Source organism: Papio anubis, chromosome 1 (genome assembly GCF_008728515.1).
Source record: "Papio anubis isolate 15944 chromosome 1, Panubis1.0, whole genome shotgun sequence".
Taxonomy (NCBI): Eukaryota; Metazoa; Chordata; class Mammalia; order Primates; family Cercopithecidae; genus Papio; species Papio anubis.
Genome location: NC_044976.1, coordinates 89,278,733 through 89,298,109, shown reverse-complemented (window position 1 = coordinate 89,298,109; position 19,377 = coordinate 89,278,733). Strand labels below are relative to the sequence as shown.

The 19,377-nt window shown below is 34.4% G+C and overlaps 1 protein-coding gene across 20 annotated transcripts in view; it reads left to right on the top strand.

The window, feature by feature from the left end:
- Positions 1–19,377, top strand: part of ZNF644 (zinc finger protein 644) — a 101,218-nt gene that overhangs the window by 67,693 nt on the left and 14,148 nt on the right. For 12 of the 20 annotated variants that reach the window (XM_009212556.3, XM_021943952.2, XM_021943930.2 and 9 more), the window contains 3 exons: positions 7,611–10,648; positions 10,832–11,437; positions 13,375–13,497. The exons of 5 other annotated variants lie outside the window; for them this stretch is intronic. In XM_009212556.3, the coding sequence (XP_009210820.1) occupies positions 7,611–10,648; positions 10,832–11,437; positions 13,375–13,497 (3,767 nt within the window). 3 more of the 20 variants (XM_031650659.1, XM_031650661.1, XM_003892173.5) reach the window with 3 other exon arrangements.

The following is a 19,377-nucleotide window of genomic DNA, read 5'->3' as shown; positions in this document are numbered from 1 at the left end:
TCATTAGACTTTAATTTTATATTTTCTAAATGTGAGATTAAGCAAATCAATTTATGGAACTTTTATAATGACAGATTATTAAAATCTACAGAAGTTGTAATCTACATGTTAAATAAAATCTGTGAATGTTTGAATTTGAAAAACTTAAATTGCTGAGGCATTAGAAGGAAACTAGTATACATTCATTATGTTCCAAGCTTCAGGCTAGACATGCTGGTAAGGTTTCTGTTGGTCATCTTTTCCCAAAAATGAAATACGGTTGACCCTTGGAACAACATGAGCTTGAACTCTGCGGGTCCACTTAAACGTGGATTTTTTTTGATGAATATAGTTGACTTTCTGTATCAGTGGGTCCCGCATCTGCACCCAAACCAAATGCAGATCAAAAATACAGTCTTCATGGCATGTAAAACCCACATTTAAGGAGGGCTTGCTTATCTTATCCATAGATGGTGTCAAGTGCAGGGACTTAAGTATGCATAGATTTTGGTATCCACCAGGGTTTTAGAACCAATCCGTCATGGATACTGAGGGATGACAGTAGTTTCATCTGCATTAACAATCTATTAAGGCACCAGTTGTCTCTTCAGCTGTTGTAAGGAATCCCTTTAAAACCACCATGTTTGCATTTGCAGTCATGCCACTAACTTTGATGTGCATACTATAATGTGCCTTGATCCTGTGTAATATACGTGGTTGGGGCAAAAGTTTCATTAACAGCACTTTGAACATTCTCAGCTTTTAAGTTCTTCAACAAATTACTAGTGTTTCCTGAATAAACATTAAGCAAATAGATATCTGACTTGGTGCTGATTCTATACTCTAAAACCGTTCTTTTGTTATTTATGTCTTGATAATTGTTGTGAAATGTATAGGTATAAATTTTTTGAACGGTGAAATTTTCTTTGCCCTTTAAAATTATTTCTATTCTGAAGCAATTTATTCCATATGCATATATATTTATCTCACTACTTTGAGTATAATTGTCTCTATTTTCATTTATATAATTACATACAGTCTCTGACTTACAATGACAGTGATTCAATTTTGCGATGGTGCAGAAGCAATGTGCATTCAGTAGAGACTGTATTTTTAATCTTATCTTTTATTTTTTATTATAAAATTTTTATAGACTGTGTCAGATTATTTTGCCCAATTGTAGGCTAACGTAAGTACATTTAAGTAGGCTAAGCTACAATGTTCAATAGTTTAGATGTATTAAATGCATTTTCAACATGACGTTTTCAATTTATCATGGGTTTATTGGGAGGTAACCCCATTATAAGTAAAAGAGCATCTGTGTATGCTTTGTATTCCTGGGACTTTCAACACTCTCACTTTTCTTGCATTTATTAGACATGATGGTTTAGTATTTATATAATATTTCAAAACTGAATACAAACAGCGTACCCATCATAGGGTAAAGAATACCAAAAGGCTCAAAGTAAAATGACAATTTATGGCATGATACTTTCTGTGGAGGGCAAAGTTGACACACTGCGTCTGGAATATGGGATTGACACACTTTAGCTACACTGGTTTCTTTGAAAGTTTCACAGTTAACGATTTGAACAGATAGGTTTTATAGTGAACCGACCCATGTTACACAAATGTGGTCAAAATGTTTGACCAGTTACATATATATCACTCATTTCAAATGCTTAAATGCTTGAATTTGTCTTGTTGGAGCCATGTGCATATGTCATTTATGATGTAAGCTGAGACCATCACTTATTCTAATTATATGAAAGCATAAACAACACAACAGTCATTCTGTGCTAACTGTGACTTAGCACTCTCCTTTGGTTACAACTGTAATTTATTGCCTTCTTCCAGTTACAAAATTCTTCATTAGGAAATTAATGTTTGATTAGTGAACATCCATTTGATTTTCTACTACTGTTGATTCTCATTGTTACCTAATTTTGCCATGTCTTTAAAGTTATGTCTTTGTAGGACCTCCCTGCCCCCCTTGCCTTCATCCACACAGTTACCTGCTTCCATTTACCATATGGGAGCTTCTTTAGATGTGTTAGATTATATTTAGTATTTACTATACTTTGCAGTAAGAATGATCTTGAGTTATTGGGTGTTTATGGTCTGGTACCTACCATCTGTCGTCTGTTAAAAATTGAGGGGCCGGGTGCGGTGGCTCAAGCCTGTAATCCCAGCACTTTGGGAGGCCGAGACGGGCGGATCACGAGGTCAGGAGATCGAGACCATCCTGGCTAACACAGTGAAACCCCGTCTCTACTAAAAATACAAAAAAAAAAATTAGCCGGGCGTGGTGGCGGCGCCTGTAGTCCCAGCTACTCGGGAGGCTGAGGCAGGAGAATGGCGGGAACCCAGGAGGCGGAGCTTGCAGTGAGCCGAGATCGCGCCACTGCACTCCAACCTGGGTGACAGAGCGAGACTCCGCCTCAAAAAAAAAAAAAAAAAAAAAATTGAGGATGGTACATGGCATCAGGAACAAGCTATTCAACAGGTTCAGTATAATTTGTTTCCTTTATTTTTTAAATTGCAATCTATATATCAAACTCAGTGCCTTTTTTTATTTGTGTTTTGGTATTGCCAAGAGGAAAAAAAAAATCTCTGGCTGTAACATTGAGTTTTCATGACACAGTTAGCTCTGTGGCAGTGTCTTGGTCATTTAATGCCATATTTTCACTGTTCAAGAATCAATTTATTGACAGATCATAAGTTAACTAAAGGATTATTTCAGGTAATTGTGAATTTAGAGAATACTTTCAAGGCTCAGTAGTGCAATTCTCCAGTTTTTAGCTCATTATTTCAAATAATGTTAAATGTTAATTATGTAATAACTAAATACTAAACATTTGTAGTACATATTAGAAGGGATCTTAGAAATCATCTTATTCAATCCCCAACTCCATATTCCTGTCTGTAATGTTCTTGACAAGTAAGCAAGAACCATTCTTGCCTAATGGTAACCTTCTGAACCATTTTATTATTTGGCTTGGTTTTAGAGTCAGTCTCATGATGGATACCCTTATAAGTGTTCTATATTTTTTTAGTGTTTCTTCTCAATGTGACATTTAGAATAAGTTATTAGCTGGATGGTACACTCTATCTTCTCTTGAATTGTGCACTAGGTGAGATTTAGGTATATATGTACATTGTGTATGGTATATATAGGTTTAAATGCTGCAATAATTTTAAATGTAATATTTCAGTTAATTAAGATTCGTTTTGTAGTTTGACACTTGTGAATGGTATTCTCTTCTTGACCCAGTCTCATACATTACTAACTGAAGTTGTCATGTGTTTGCAAGGATAATTTAAATGAACATAGAATTTGTGAAAACCTGACAGATCCTAACTATAACTCAGTTAGTGGGCAGCATTATAATTTATTTATAGCAGTGTAATATAGCAGTTAATGAACTAATATACAATGAGGGCAAATTGTACTATATTTTTGCACGAAATTATACGACACAGCAAAGGTTGGCATTATGTAGTTAAGTACCCACAAAATGTTAACCTACTTGCAATAAATACAATTAATAATGTACATAAAAGAATGGAATTAAGCTAATTTTCTATCACAAAAGAATTATTCGTGAACAGAAAGTGGACAGCATAGATTTGATGACAGAAAGGTTGTATCTAATCTGAATTACTGAGTGACCTAGGAAGCTTGCTCAGAGGGATTACAGAATAATTATGTTAATATGCAATTATCGCCTCATTTCTTCTGTAGTAACCTCAAGATGTAGTGTAGTGAGGGTGTTATAGCAAGTGCTGATAGTTTGCAAAAATACTGATGTTTGAGATTTCTGAGACAATAAGTCTAGCTTGAGGCATATAAGTGATGATCTGTCATCTTGAAGACAGATCTGACCTTTGTACAATTTTTTAATGCTCACAGTATATAACTAGAGGCAGTTATAGCTGTAAAACTCATTATGATTTTCCAGCAATTGAAATATATTTTATGTAGATTTAAAGTTCTGTTTGCAGCTTTTTAAAAAGGTGTGTGAATTTTTTTAAAGAACATTTTAAAATTCAGTTAAAAGAAAAATTCTATGATTATATGATTATCTGGGGAAGCTTTAGTAATGGTGTCTAAACATTGTTTTAAAATCTTAATTGATATAGCTAATTCATTGAATTCATTGAATTGAAATTTAAGGAGTCCAACAGTTTATCTATCTTAATTTATTAGCTTCTGTTTTTTAAACTTAGTGAATAATGCCCACCTTCAAATATGTTCCTACTTTGTTATAGTAACCTAAACTGGTATTGATGTCTCTGTTATATATACATTTGACTATACAAAGGTAGTTGAAAAACTATTTGAGATGGTGTAAAATTAACTCAGATCAAATAGTTTCTTGCCTAGATGCCTCATAACCCAACATGAATGTAGTAAAATAATTTTTGATGGTGTTAAAATTCTGTATCCATTATTCAGTGCAACAGATTTTGGTGATCCATTGTTCTGCGTGGTATCTCAGGACAACAGCTATGAGTATTGAGTACTGTTATTAGTAAGTAGTGTATTTGGAGCATTGTATAATTAGAATATATTCTGAACATTTTAATTGTTTCTAAAATAAGTACCCACAAAATGTTAATCTACTTATAGTAAATACAGTTAATAATGTACATAAAAGAACAAAATTAAGCTAATTTTCTCTGAGTAAAGAATTACTCATGAACAAAATGTGGACAGTATAGATTTGACGACAGGAAGGTTGTATCTAATCAGAATTACCGAGTGACCTAGAAAACTTCCTTACTTAGTCAACTTTTGTAACATATTTTCAAACTGATGCAGAAGGTAATGTCTTTTATTTTTGAGTAGAGATAATTATTAATTTGGGGGTAAGTAAGCCATGTCATGTGGATGTGAAGGAAAACTTTAATTGTTAAAGTCTTCATTTTATATTTTAATAATATTTAATCTGATTTTTTTTGCTAGATGTGTTTTGTAGATAAAATCATTTATGCACATATATTTTTTCTATGTTTTTGAACAAAACAGGTTGATATCTTCAGAATGTGAACTTACAAAAAGCTCTTATAAAGCCATTCTGGTAATGAGGATGCAGTCTCCAAGCTGACATGATGTTCTCATAGTTTGTCACCCTGCTGTTCAGGGGGTACCAATGAAGTTGCTTTAAATGGGAAGCGTCTGTTCCATCTCTAAACCTCTAACACCAGAACAGATGGGTGGGACATAGAACATGGAAGGTTTTACCTCTGAGGTGGTAACAGTGAAGCCACTCATTAACACTGAATTTACCACTTCGTTAGCAACATTGCTTCCTGTTGAGAAAAACTAATATAGGCTTTCAAATTGACTGAGCATATATTTGTCCACCTCTGTGATTATAGTAAGTGGGAACATAAAGGAAAGTAACTGTCTTTCAAGCCAGTTTTTTGTCGTTCATTTCAGATTTATGAGATTGTTGCTATTGAAGCATTTTATATTTTCTACCTAATTTAATGAGAAATACCAGGAATGAATAATAAGTGTAGCATTAAGGCTTGCTTTTCTTTCCCTTGACATTTGCACACCCTTTCCTAACACATGTTTATGTGCTGCCCATTTTTAACTTCTGTGTGTGTGATGTAGAGACTCCTGCTGGGTGATGCATTAGCACCATTTTGAAGTGATATCATTGAATGTGATCTTATTGGAAGTCTATTTTTATTACCACCATACCAGAAGTTTGCCAATCTCAGAACAGAATTCTAAAACCTATGAGGGGTGGAAAAAATAATTGTTGGTATAAATAACAATGTCAAAGATACTGGTAATAGATATTTTTTGTATTAAATAACATTTTATGGAAAGAATAAGATCAGATTATAAATGCTTGTTCTAAGTTATAAAATACAAAAAAGGTAAGAACAATTTTATTATTCTTGAATTAGATTTAATGTTTTACAAAGCATGAAATTGGTACCCTTAAAGGACAGTAAAAATATTGAACTTTATTAAACATGTTTTGATTTGTAAATGTTAGATTGTGAGGTCCTGTTGCCCTAAAATAATATTACTTGTTATGCAAATTAAAAATACTACAAAAGAAAAATATACAGGCTTCGTTCTTTATCTGAGAGCAGGAAACTAACTTGTCTTGTTTACTGTTATTTCTGGAATACGGGATCAATGCATGGCACAACTAAGTGCTTAGTAAATATTTGGATAATAACTGCAAAAAAGGAGAAGAAATATGGAAGCTTATGCCAATACTTCAATTAGTTAATACCTGGGGTTGCCAGATAGCAGGTTCTTTAAATTGTACATGAGAATTATTGGATATTTTGAGGACCTTATTATAATTACTGCATTAATAAATCAGAACCTGATGGAACTTGTATTTGAATGGGGTATCCAAATTTCATAGGAACAAAACTGTTTTTCTTCTTACACTTTAGGAACTTGTACTTTGATTTTGAAATTGTGTTTTTATTAATCCAATACTTACTCAGTCTTTTATTCAACAAATATTGCCTGAGCACCTATGCCAAGTGATGTACTAGGTTCTAGAGATATGATAGTGACTGGATTACATTCCCAGTGCTCTAAGAGCAGGAAAAGAACAGGTTGCAAGGGAACTTTTCATAGTAAGGGTAGTCATTACATAAAGTCATCATATGAATGGACCCCAAACATTCAGAAATACTATTTGCTTTAAAAATATTGTACTTTTTTCTCATAATGATTAAATAACTTATCAAAAATGCCTAGAAAAGTTTTACCTACATTTTATGTGAAATAAATTTAAAACATATGTTTATGCTATTTTATTGTAAAATGTGTTAGGCCGTTGCACTAGACCACCAGATCAAAAATAGGATAACTGCTTTTAAAGAATGCCTGGAATTTGGGGCCCCACATATGAAAGTTTGACATGAAACTTCATTAATTTTAACTTTAGTGAAGTTGAAATTCACTTTACTAAAATTTAGTTAACTTTAGTAAAGTTAAAATTATAGTTAAGGTTAATTTGAATAAGGAATGAACAAAACTATGAATAAAGCATTTTAACAATAAAACATTGATGTTGATAGCAAATATGTTCATTCAAATAAAGTTTTTTACTGAATGGCGTTTTGTTACCTTCCTTCAGGAATGAACTTATAAGTGACAAATCTTTCATTTCTCTGCAGTATTTGATAATTTATATTATTCTCTCGAATAGAGTGACTGCCTCTGATAAACCTACTTAAGTGAAAGAATTTTCTTTGTATTAGCAATCTCTACATGTGGTTTAAAATTTTTTCAGTCTGTAGCATATTTACATTGTTTTTGTGTCTGTGTGTATATGTGTATCTGTGTGTATGCTGCTTTTTCCCTAGTATGTTTGTGTATGTTGCTTTTCTCTAGACATTTTGTATATATGACGTATTGGATTGTTGTTGTTGCCTAGCATGAAGAACAATATTAACCTTTGAGGTGCTTTTTAAATATTTCAATATGTTTGTGTTCTTTCATTCTTGGAAAATTATTAGAATGTCAATATAAAGAGTAGAAAATTAAACTAATAAAAATATGTACTTTCAACTCTCCATACATTCTAATAGTATTTTTTCTTTCATGCAAATCTAAATTTTTTTTTTCCATTTTCTAGACTAAATGTGTTAAATGGGCTTGCCAACAATATGGATGATTTGAAGATAAACACCGATATTACTGGTGCTAAAGAAGAACTCCTAGATGACAACAATTTTATCTCAGACAAGGAGAGCGGAGTTCATAAACCAAAAGATTGTCAAACATCATTTCAGAAAAATAATACATTGACTCTGCCTGAAGAACTGTCAAAGGACAAATCTGAAAACGCCTTAAGCGGAGGCCAGTCTAGTCTATTTATACATGCTGGTGCTCCTACTGTTTCTAGTGAAAACTTTATCTTACCTAAAGGAGCTGCTGTTAATGGACCAGTTTCACACTCCTCCTTAACTAAGACTTCCAATATGAATAAAGGCAGTGTTTCATTAACCACTGGGCAGCCTGTGGATCAGCCAACAACAGAATCTTGTTCAACTTTGAAGGTAGCAGCTGATCTTCAGCTGTCTACACCACAGAAAACAAGTCAACACCAAGTTTTATTTTTGTTATCAGATGTAGCACATGCTAAGAATCCCACCCATTCCAATAAAAAACTACCTACCTCTGCTTCAGTTGGTTGTGACATTCAGAATTCAGTAGGGAGTAATATAAAGTCAGATGGCACTTTAATAAATCAAGTAGAGGTGGGTGAGGATGGTGAAGATTTATTGGTAAAAGATGATTGTGTCAATACAGTAACAGGAATTTCCTCAGGTACAGATGGATTTAGATCAGAAAATGATACAAACTGGGATCCCCAAAAAGAGTTCATTCAGTTTCTTATGACTAATGAGGAAACAGTAGACAAAGCTCCACCTCATTCTAAAGTAGGTCTAGAAAAAAAAAGAAAGCGAAAAATGGATGTAAGCAAGATAACTCGTTATACTGAGGATTGCTTTAGTGATTCTAATTGTGTACCCAATAAATCAAAAATGCAAGAAGTAGACTTTCTAGAACAAAATGAAGAGCTACAAGCAGTAGACCCACAGAAATATGCTTTATCAAAAGTGAAGCCTGAATCGACTGATGAAGACTTAGAATCTGTGGATGCCTTCCAACATCTAATTTATAACCCAGATAAGTGTGGAGAAGAGAGTTCACCTGTTCATACTAGCACTTTTGTTTCAAATACCTTAAAAAAGAAATGTGAAGAGAGTGATTCTGAGTCACCTGCTACTTTCAGTACCGAAGAGCCATCATTCTACCCCTGTACAAAGTGCAATGTGAATTTTAGGGAGAAGAAGCACCTCCACAGGCATATGATGTATCATTTAGATGGGAATAGTCACTTTCGACATCTTAATGTCCCAAGGCCATATGCTTGTAGAGAATGTGGACGGACATTTCGAGATCGCAATTCACTTCTAAAACATATGATTATTCACCAGGAGAGAAGACAGAAGTTGATGGAGGAAATTCGTGAATTGAAAGAACTTCAGGATGAAGGAAGAAGCGCACGATTACAGTGTCCTCAGTGTGTGTTTGGTACCAATTGCCCTAAAACATTTGTGCAACATGCTAAAACCCATGAAAAAGATAAAAGGTACTACTGCTGTGAAGAGTGTAACTTCATGGCAGTGACAGAAAATGAATTAGAATGCCATCGAGGCATTGCACATGGGGCAGTGGTAAAATGCCCGTTGGTCACTTCTGATATAGCCCAGAGAAAAACACAAAAAAAGACTTTCATGAAAGACTCCGTAGTAGGATCGTCCAAAAAATCAGCTACCTACGTATGTAAAATGTGTCCTTTTACTACTTCAGCCAAAAGTGTTTTAAAAAAGCACATGGAGTATTTGCATTCATCATCATGTGTTGATTCATTTGGTAGTCCTCTTGGACTTGATAAAAGAAAAAATGACATCCTTGAAGAACCTGTAGATAGTGATAGCACTAAACCATTAACTAAACAACAGTCAACCACGTTTCCAAAGAACTCTGCTTTAAAACAAGATGTGAGGCGAACATTTGGATCAACCTCACAATCAAGTAGTTTTTCAAAAATCCATAAGCGGCCACACAGAGTACAGAAAGCTCGGAAAAGCATTGCCCAATCAGGCGTAAACACTTGCAATCAAAACAGCTCTCCTCATAAGAATGTTACAATTAAAAGCAGCATTGACCAAAAACCTAAGTATTTTCATCAAACAGCAAAAGAAAAGTCTAATGCCAAGGCAAATAGCAACTATTTGTATAGACACAAATATGAAAACTATAGGATGATAAAAAAATCAGGTGAATCATATCCTGTGCATTTCAAAAAAGAAGAAGCTAGTTCATTAAATTCTTTACACCTATTTTCATCATCAGGTAATTCTCACAACAGTTTTATTTCAGACCCTCATAAGCCTGACACCAAAAGACCTGAAAGCTTCAAAGATCACAGACGTGTAGCTGTAAAGAGAGTAGTTAAGGAATCTAAGAAGGAAAGTTCTGTTGGAGGGGAAGACTTGGATAGCTATCCAGATTTTTTGCATAAAATGACTGTTGTCGTTTTGCAAAAACTTAATTCTGCTGAAAAGAAAGATAGTTATGAAACAGAAGATGAAAGTTCCTGGGATAATGTTGAGTTAGGAGACTACACTACACAGGCCATAGAAGATGAAACCTATAGTGATATTAATCAAGAACATGTAAATTTATTCCCTTTATTTAAGAGCAAAGTGGAAGGTCAGGAGCCTGGAGAAAATGCTACTCTTAGTTATGACCAAAATGATGGCTTTTATTTTGAATACTATGAAGATGCTGGAAGTAACAACTTTTTGCATGAGATACATGATCCTCAGCATTTAGAAACTGCAGATGCTTCATTGTCAAAGCATAGTTCTGTTTTTCATTGGACTGATTTGTCTCTTGAGAAGAAATCGTGTCCTTACTGCCCAGCAACATTTGAAACAGGTGTTGGGTTATCAAATCATGTCCGGGGGCATCTTCACAGAGCAGGATTAAGCTATGAAGCCCGTCATGTTGTATCACCAGAACAAATAGCCACAAGTGACAAAATGCAGCATTTCAAAAGAACTGGCACAGGAACACCTGTTAAACGAGTTAGAAAAGGTAAGTTCTCCATGGGAATAATTTGGGCTAATAGGTCTGTGTTCTAATTCTGAGGATTTAAAAGTTCTGTTTGAATTTGGTCTCCATTAGAATCATATAATTTTATGTTTCAGAATTAACTCATTTTAGGGTGGTCAGTTTATATAAGAAAGTCTGATATTACTCTTAAAAATTTTTTTTTAGCTATAGAGAAGTCTGAAACCACTTCTGAACACACTTGTCAGCTCTGTGGTGGTTGGTTTGATACTAAAATTGGATTATCAAATCATGTTAGAGGCCACTTGAAAAGACTTGGAAAGACCAAATGGGATGCTCACAAATCTCCAATCTGTGTTCTGAATGAGATGATGCAAAATGAAGAAAAATATGAAAAAATCTTAAAGGCTTTGAACAGTCGTCGTATTATTCCCAGACCATTTGTAGCTCAAAAACTTGCATCAAATGATGACTTTATATCTCAAAATGTTATACCTCTTGAAGCATACCGTAATGGCCTAAAGACTGAAGCTCTGTCAGTGTCTGCATCAGAAGAAGAAGGGCTGAATTTCTTAAATGAATATGATGAAACAAAACCAGAACTGCCCAGTGGAAAAAAGAATCAATCTCTTACACTCATAGAACTTCTTAAAAATAAAAGGATGGGAGAAGAAAGGAATTCTGCTATTTCTCCGCAAAAGATCCATAATCAGACAGCAAGAAAGAGATTCGTTCAGAAATGTGTTCTTCCATTAAATGAGGATAGTCCGTTGATGTATCAGCCACAAAAAATGGACTTGACTATGCACTCAGGTAAGAGGACATTTATGACTATCCTATACACAATTTAAATGCAGTTCAATTATGCCTTCTTTAATGGAATCTATGTGGAAAATACTTTCTCACAGTCTTCTTGTTTAAGCTGCTTTTTTTTTACAGAGCACAGATTGGTTATTCTACTGTCATTTCTGTATAACTCATCAATTGATGCTCATTAGCACTGAGTTCTCTGTGCCTCTTTTCTTGGTCTGAATGTAAGGTGAGAACAAAAGCAGAAGAAAACCACATACACACAAAAAAACAAACAAAAAGCTGATCTGTGAAAATAAAACTTGCTGTGGCTGGAGGATGGTTGTGGATAATGTTCAAAAGCATAGCATTATTGAAAAGGCATACCTCTGTCATATTTTTGCGAGTTCTCCAAGGTGATCATGTTTTCAAGATTTAGCTGTTGGGTTTTCCACTGCGTAGGTAAAACAAAAAAGACTCTTAAAGCTAAATGGTTTGGTGTCTTTGTGATTAACCCAAAGAAACATCTCCGTCTCCAATTCCTCATTGTATTGCGGGATAGTTTGGTTTTGGAGAACAGGTGTGAACATAAAACATATTTGTTTGGGGTTTTAGGTTTTAAGATGGTGCTGTAATGGAACAGAACAGATGATTTAGCTTAGTGCTTGTGCACCAATAGTTTTTCCTTTTGAAAGGAATATTTTGTATGTATTGGCAAATAATGTGGCAGATAAAGTAGCCAAACTTTATTCAGTATTGCCAAGTCTGGTTTATACTTTTAGACTAGAAAAATTTTAAGTGTCTTTTCTAGATTTCTTTTTGAAGGTTAATAATGTTGAAGGTTTATGTAAATGGTCTCATGATTAGAGCTGTAAGTTGAATGTGTCGGAGGTAATAGTTAATGGATTAATAACGAGTAACATTACTGTAAAGTAATGTTGTTTATTTGCTTTGGGGCAAACATTGTGATATCCCAAATAGTTGTAATGCAATTTTGATTTAAGGAAAGATGACTTTGTGTTGTAAGTGGTCTGGAAAACAATTTATCTTGTTTGAGCTTCTGTTTAATATGGCTTTTTCTTTCTAATAAAGAGTCTCTGAAAGTCAATAGCTTTCAATATTTTTTCAGAAGGATAAAATGCAGGCAAGATGTGTTAGCTGTGTTGACCAAGGGGTAGTATACTTCAGAGATGGCAAATGTATTTGTGGCTATCACAGTAATGCTGAAGAAACCGATTGAAATGTGTTGGGGGAGTGAGGATTGTCTGAGAAGTTAGGAGTTTCTTATTGTTTGAACATGTTTTTTCTGTGATGACTAAGATGTTAGCTTGTTGATCATTTATTTAGCACAAAGATTTTAGCAAAAAACTTTAAATCATTGACTTTCATTATTGATTGCGCATTCAGAGTAATGAACATAAAATACCCTGAATAAAATGTTGTGTCTAACAGCTGTTCAGTGGTGTGTTTTACCACCTTTTCTCCCAGCCTTCAGAAAGCCTAATTTAGTACTGAGACTTTTACGGTTTTGTGGGTAAAACACTTTAATTACCACTTTGTCAACTAGACTTTTTAATTCTTTTTATTGGTAATGTTGTAAGCTTTGAAACTTCTCAACAGAACCGTGGTGTTCAAATCACAGGATTGTATATTAGTAAGTTTAAGAAATAATCTGCGTAACACAGAAATCTGCAAGAAAGTGATAATAGGTGTTATATCCAGAGGAGCTCAAAGGTTCAAGTCACTCCTCTTCTACCTTTCCAAAGAGCATGAGTTGGCTCTAAACACTAACTACAAACTAATAATAGTTAACTTAATTTCCCCTCCTTATTTTAAGTTAACCTATTTCATTGAACGTTTTGAAAACCATCTTTATTGTGGTGCTTTTCTACACTCTTTAGGCTAAGAAAATTTCACTTTTTGAAGTGAGAACTGGATTATAGTTTTCTTTTGAATGATAGGTATGCCTGTGAAGCTTAGAACATGTGTGCATTGCAATACGACGTTTACAAGTGCTGTTAGCCTGTCCAACCACTTACGCGCTTATGCACGAAAGAAGAGTGCTGGACTTTTGACTGGTACAGGTATGTTTGAACAGATATCACAGCAAGTCTGTTTGATACAATACACTTTTTTTTTTCCCACCAGACTGGTGTTAATTCAGATCATATTTATAGCTTTCTTTAGTAAGCTGCAGTTGAGTCTGAATACACATTAACTTTCAGCAGCTTGTAAACTGTTAGATATAATTCTAAGCTAGTTAATCTTTTTCTTTTGGCTCTTATTGACTTAATTTGGGGAAAAAAAATTAACCCAAGAGGTGTGGAACTTTTGAGTCTACCTTAATCCCATTTCTTTTTTAGAATACTATTTTTGATTTTTAAATTTATTTTAGATTCCAGTAAAACACCTCTCTTTATAGTTCTAGTCAGGCACAATGGTGTGCCCCTATAGTCCCAGCTACTCATGAGGCTGGCAGGAGGATCACTTGAGCTCAAGAGTTAGAGGCTATAATGTGCAATGATTGTGCCTGTGAATAGTCACTGCACTCCAGCCTGGGCAACATAGCATAAAAATATTGTAGTTCTAGCTTGGGGAAATCCTTTTAGCAAAGGAAATTATAGGGATATTTCAAAATGTAGACTTGGTTAGTAAACTAAGCAAACTAATGAATTTTCATTAGTCTATAGATTAGATCTTTGAAGGGGTGAGCCTTAATAATGGCTTGTGTTGACAAGTGAATAGATTTTTCTTTTAATACTTCTTAAATATATTAAGGATTAATAAACTTAGCTATGCACATAAGTGTTAACATGCACATTTCTGTGTTATTTTTGGTTGGTTAGCCTAACCTTGCAGATACCTCTTAATACTGCTCATCTGTGAAAATTTGATTAGCTTACTTCTATGTAATATGCTTCTTATAACCTACAAGATGCTTTGCACTTTCATTTGTAGTCTTTTAAGCTACCCTGCTTCAGCAAATCTCATTTCCTTCACATCTTAAAATATACCCTCTTTTTGACATAGATCTACATAAATTCTTTTGCCTAAAATTCTTTCCAATCTTTTTATTTCTCTTGCTCTTTTTTAGATCACTGCCTCCTGCTTTCTTCTAGTTGTTTGCCCAGCTTTTTTGTTCTTCCTTGTGTCCTATAACTTACATCCAATATGTTCTTGCTTTCAAAAAACCACTTATATTTATACTAGTGTCTTCTGCTTCTTTGCATTCTTCCTTAACTTGATATACAAATGACCAGGGATGAATGTTGATGGTTTATATTAAAAAGAGAGGAGCGGGGTGAGTTTTAGTCTACTGGATTAGGCCTCCTACTCTGAGATTATAATTTTTATATACCTTTATCACCTTTATCAGGCTTGGCAAGTGATTGCAGACATTAGAGGTGGGGGACAATGAAAATAAGAGACTGTACAAGTGGGAAATCATTAGTTACCATACTTGCTAACCTTTATTGAACATTTACTATGTGTCAGGCACTATGCCATGCAATTTACATGTATAATATTTAATCTTCCCAACAACCATACAAGTTGTAGGTACTGGAATTCTCTTCCATTTTATAGGAAACTAGGACTTAGAGAACTTAATTTGCTCAAACTTATACAGTTAATAAGTAGCAAGGTTGTAATTCAGATCAGGGCTATCTTACCTAATCTTTGTTTTTAATCACTGTTTTCTACCTTATACAGGCGGCCTATTTTTTGAATTTCTTATTTTTAAAATAAGAAATTGAAATAAAAATAAGCAATTGAAAATTCTAAAACGAAGGTGGGTGGGTTTGTTTGTTTGTTTGTTTGTTTATTTATTTATTTAGAGATGGAGTCTCGCTCTGTCACCCAGGCTGGAGTGCAGTGGCACGATCTTGGCTCACTGCAACCTCCACCTCCCTGGTTCAAGCAATGCCCCTGCCTCAGCCTCCCTAGTAGCTGGGATTACAGGTTCATGCCATCATGCCCAGCTAAGTTTTTTGTATTTTTAGTAGAGATGGGGTTTTTGTATTTTTAGTAGAGATGGGGTTGGACAGGCTGGTCTCGAACTCCTGACCTCAGGCAGTCTGCCGGCCTCAGCCTCTCAAAGTGCTGGGATTACAGGCGTGAGACACCGCACCCGGCCTGAAGGTGGGTTTAAAATGGGGAGTACTCTGGTGAAGATTGAATACATAAGAGTCTAATTAAAAAGAGCAGAGATCCAAGAAGTGCTTAGGCCTAGATTAGACTTTGGAGGACTTAGTGTTCCATTCTGATTATTCAAGCAGATTATGCAGATATCCAATAAGGCAAGATATCTCCAGTCCAGATTTTATTAGTCCACTAAAAAAATGCTTTTACTTCATCTGAAAATTCTGCAAAACACAGGATTAATTACCTATAAATAACTGGTAGTAAATTTCCATTTACCAAGAATGCATTTATGAAGATTATCTAAAAAAAATCTTCATTGTCAGAGAGAAAAGTAACGTAGGATGACTGAGAATATATTTAGGTCCTGAAGAATAAAAGAGGGTGTTATTTTAAAAATATGATTAAGTACTAGCCAAAATATTAGAAGTACTAGGAAATAGAAAGCGTGTGTTTGGCAGTCCTAGGCAAAGAAAAGGAAAATGAGAAACTGAAGAAAGCCTAGGGTCATATTTTCCACACCCAGTAGCCACTTTGGACAAACTTTAAAAACTAATGCTTCTTTTTCTTGGAAATTCTGAAACATTTTTCCCTCATTAAAAAAAATCTTGATCAGTAGAGCTATACAGATGTCTTTGCTGCTTATTCATGCCAACTGAAAAGTTTTTATCAAGCTTTATTAACTTTTTTATTTTCCAAATAGAGAATTCTGTATTATATTTGCAAACTCCACATACCTATTATTCCCCATATCAGTATCACTGTTATAAAGCAGTAGTCCTAATAACCTATGGCCCTAGAAGGTTCCACTCGGTTATTATAAGTGATTCGTTAATTCATATGAGTAAAAGGCATCATTTTTCAAGAATACATGATCTTTTAATGAATAAAATGCAAATTCATTTTTATAAAATCTTACCTTAGTATATCACAAAATTGGAACAATGTAAAGGAAAAATAGGTGGGAATAAAGCCTTCCTAACCATGTCCAGTATGTGTATTTCTAGTTTAAGCAGTCTTAATTCATGTGGATTTTAAGTTGTGTGGCACTCTTGAATACAAAGCTTAGATACCCCCAGACTAAATGGTAAAGGCCTGCTTTTGGTTACCTGTGATAGAATAAACTTTCAAGCCTTCTTAGAAGCCACCAGCTCCTGGTCTCTTCTGTGGGAACTGGTGACCTTTTGAGGGAAGCAAAATATATCTTCTAACTTATAATCCCTTCAAGTATCCTGAATACACTGAAAAGGATACCCCTATTCTTCCCAAAATACCTGTTTACTGATGACCTAAACACTTCTGATGTTATGGTTCTCAGTCTTTATTGGGGTCACCAACATCTTTGAGAATTTCATGAAAGCTATGGGCCCCATCCCAGAAACATGCACTTATTCATTCTCAGATAAAAAATTTTCTGTGTATAGCCTTTGCATATCTCCTGAAGGCTGTCATCAATTTGGTGGAAAATTGAGAAAGGAGAGATGCCAGAATAAAAGGAAAGTAGAAACAGAACTAGGAATCAGAAGCCCTAAGAAGTTCTTTTTTGTTTTTTTAATAAGAGCAGAAGATGCTTAAAATATAAGAATTGCATAATAACAAAACTAATTCTGGGGTCATAAATATAAATTAAAATACATCTTCCCTGATATTTATAAAAGGAACCGATGGAGGAAATAGGAAAAGTTTAGAATTGGAGATTTGGAAGAGGTAGGCAGACTTAGGACAGTTAAATTGTCATAAAAGAATAATTTCACAGATCAAAGTTTTGCCGAGAACTGTCTCAGTTTATCTTCTGTTGGGTAGGTTCAAATAATAATTTTTATGTGTCTTTACTTGTAGATAATTTATGAAGCTGTTTTACTTCCTTTCCCCGATCAATCTTTATCAAAACAGACTAGAATCAAAGGGTTTATTTTGTATCCTATATCGTAAATTTAAGGCAGACTTCTTACTCAAGAGTTTATTCCAGTTATTTATAGAATGCAGTAATGGTAGGGTTTTTTTTGAGATTTTGTTCTCTTTAATGTTTTACATGCTCACACAGATTATTTCTGGTTAATTTTCTAAACAGTTTAATAAGAACACTATATAGTTTTCATTAAATATTGAAATTTTATAATGTAGCTTATATTAATTACTTCTGGACTTTTTATTTTACTGATTAGCTTTTTGTGCCTAATGTTTTAATTAAATGATGTATTTTTATGCTGGCAATATTAAGAACATAGTTCTATTAAGTTATTAATGGAGGGACTGTACATACTGGTTTGCCTTGTCACACCTAAGTACTAGTGCCTCTTTTACTCTCATAAATGTCCTGGATTGAATGATAAATTAATCATCCTGGTTATTAAAATTGCTAAAGCATTTAAAATTAAGGTAAAGCATATTCTATCAACCTAATCTGCAATGAGGAAATAAAATATATTTTGAGGTCAAAATAAGAGTGAATTTCAGCAGGTAGGGAAAGGGAAATACAGTCAGAGTAGAGAGAATGTTGTTAAAGGAAGTAGATCTGTCAGTGAATGCCACAATGCTTCTCTGTGATAGATAGCATGTTGTTATGCTTTGAAAAGAAGAAACAATGATGGTAGCATTCAGCATTTTAATGGGACTTTATTTTATATCTTGGCCACATATATAAACTTATATTAATACAAACACACAATTCCTTGTTCACTCACCTAAATGTACTTCAATATTTTCTTTTTTAGTATATTCTTTGTTGTGAAAAATTAATGCTGGTCATGAGCCAGTAAATTGATTTGCTGCCCACTAAGAAGTCACTATCATACATTGAAGTCAGTGTCCTAACTGCCTCTTTCTCTTAGGGGTCGGTACTGACTAGAACCAATGGTAATAGTATCTTAGAAGTCATAACTCTTCTGTGGCAGCAGGTGAATTTTCTATCCGCATTTTATCCAAATTTTTCTCTCTAGATCACTTTTGAAATCAAATGCTAACTTCTGGGACTTAAAGTAATTGGAGATTTCTAGTTACTCATTTAAAATTAATGCAAGAAAAATATTTTTATATTTGGGAGGGGCTTCATTTCATTATCTTCAGAACACTTGTGTGTGTGTGTGTGTGTGTGTGTGTGTGTGTGTGTGTGTGACGGAGTTTCACCCTTGTTCCCAGGCTGGAGTGCAATGGTGTGATCTTGGCTCACTGCAACCTCAGACTCCCAGATTCAAGTGATTCTCCTGCCTCAGCCTCATGAGTAGCTGGGATTACAGGCACATGCCACCATGCCTGGCTAATTTTGTATTTTTAGTAGAGACGGGGTTTCTCCATGTTGGTCAGGTAGATCTCGAACTCCTGACCTCAGGTGATCCTCCCGCCTGGGCCTCCCAAAGTGCTGGGATTACAGGCATGAGCCACTGTGCCGAGCCCAGAACACTTTCTTGATACATTTTGGAAGTAAAGCCCAGTTGTTGCTATTCTGCAACAAATGACTTATCCATCATAATTATTTGACTTTTCTGATGAGGTCAGTGCCACCAGTGCAATATATTAACAGTTTTTAAAAGTCAGTGTTTTATTTTTTATACCATGTACTTTTAAGTGTAATCGTAGTAGGTTTCTTTTGTCTGTTTTCAGCTTTAATGATATAATTGGCCACACAGGACTGTAACAAGTGCTAATGAACATGTAGTACAGTGTCAGGTGCTGAATGGATTTGTAAGCCACTAGAAAAGTCATTTTTATGTTGTGGAAAGTGCTGTGGGAGCACTTTCTGATGTGACAGGAAAAGTAGTATTGTGAAAGCTTCCCAATGTGCATTAAATTACTTGGTCATTCATGAGTGTCACTGTAGTGTCTTT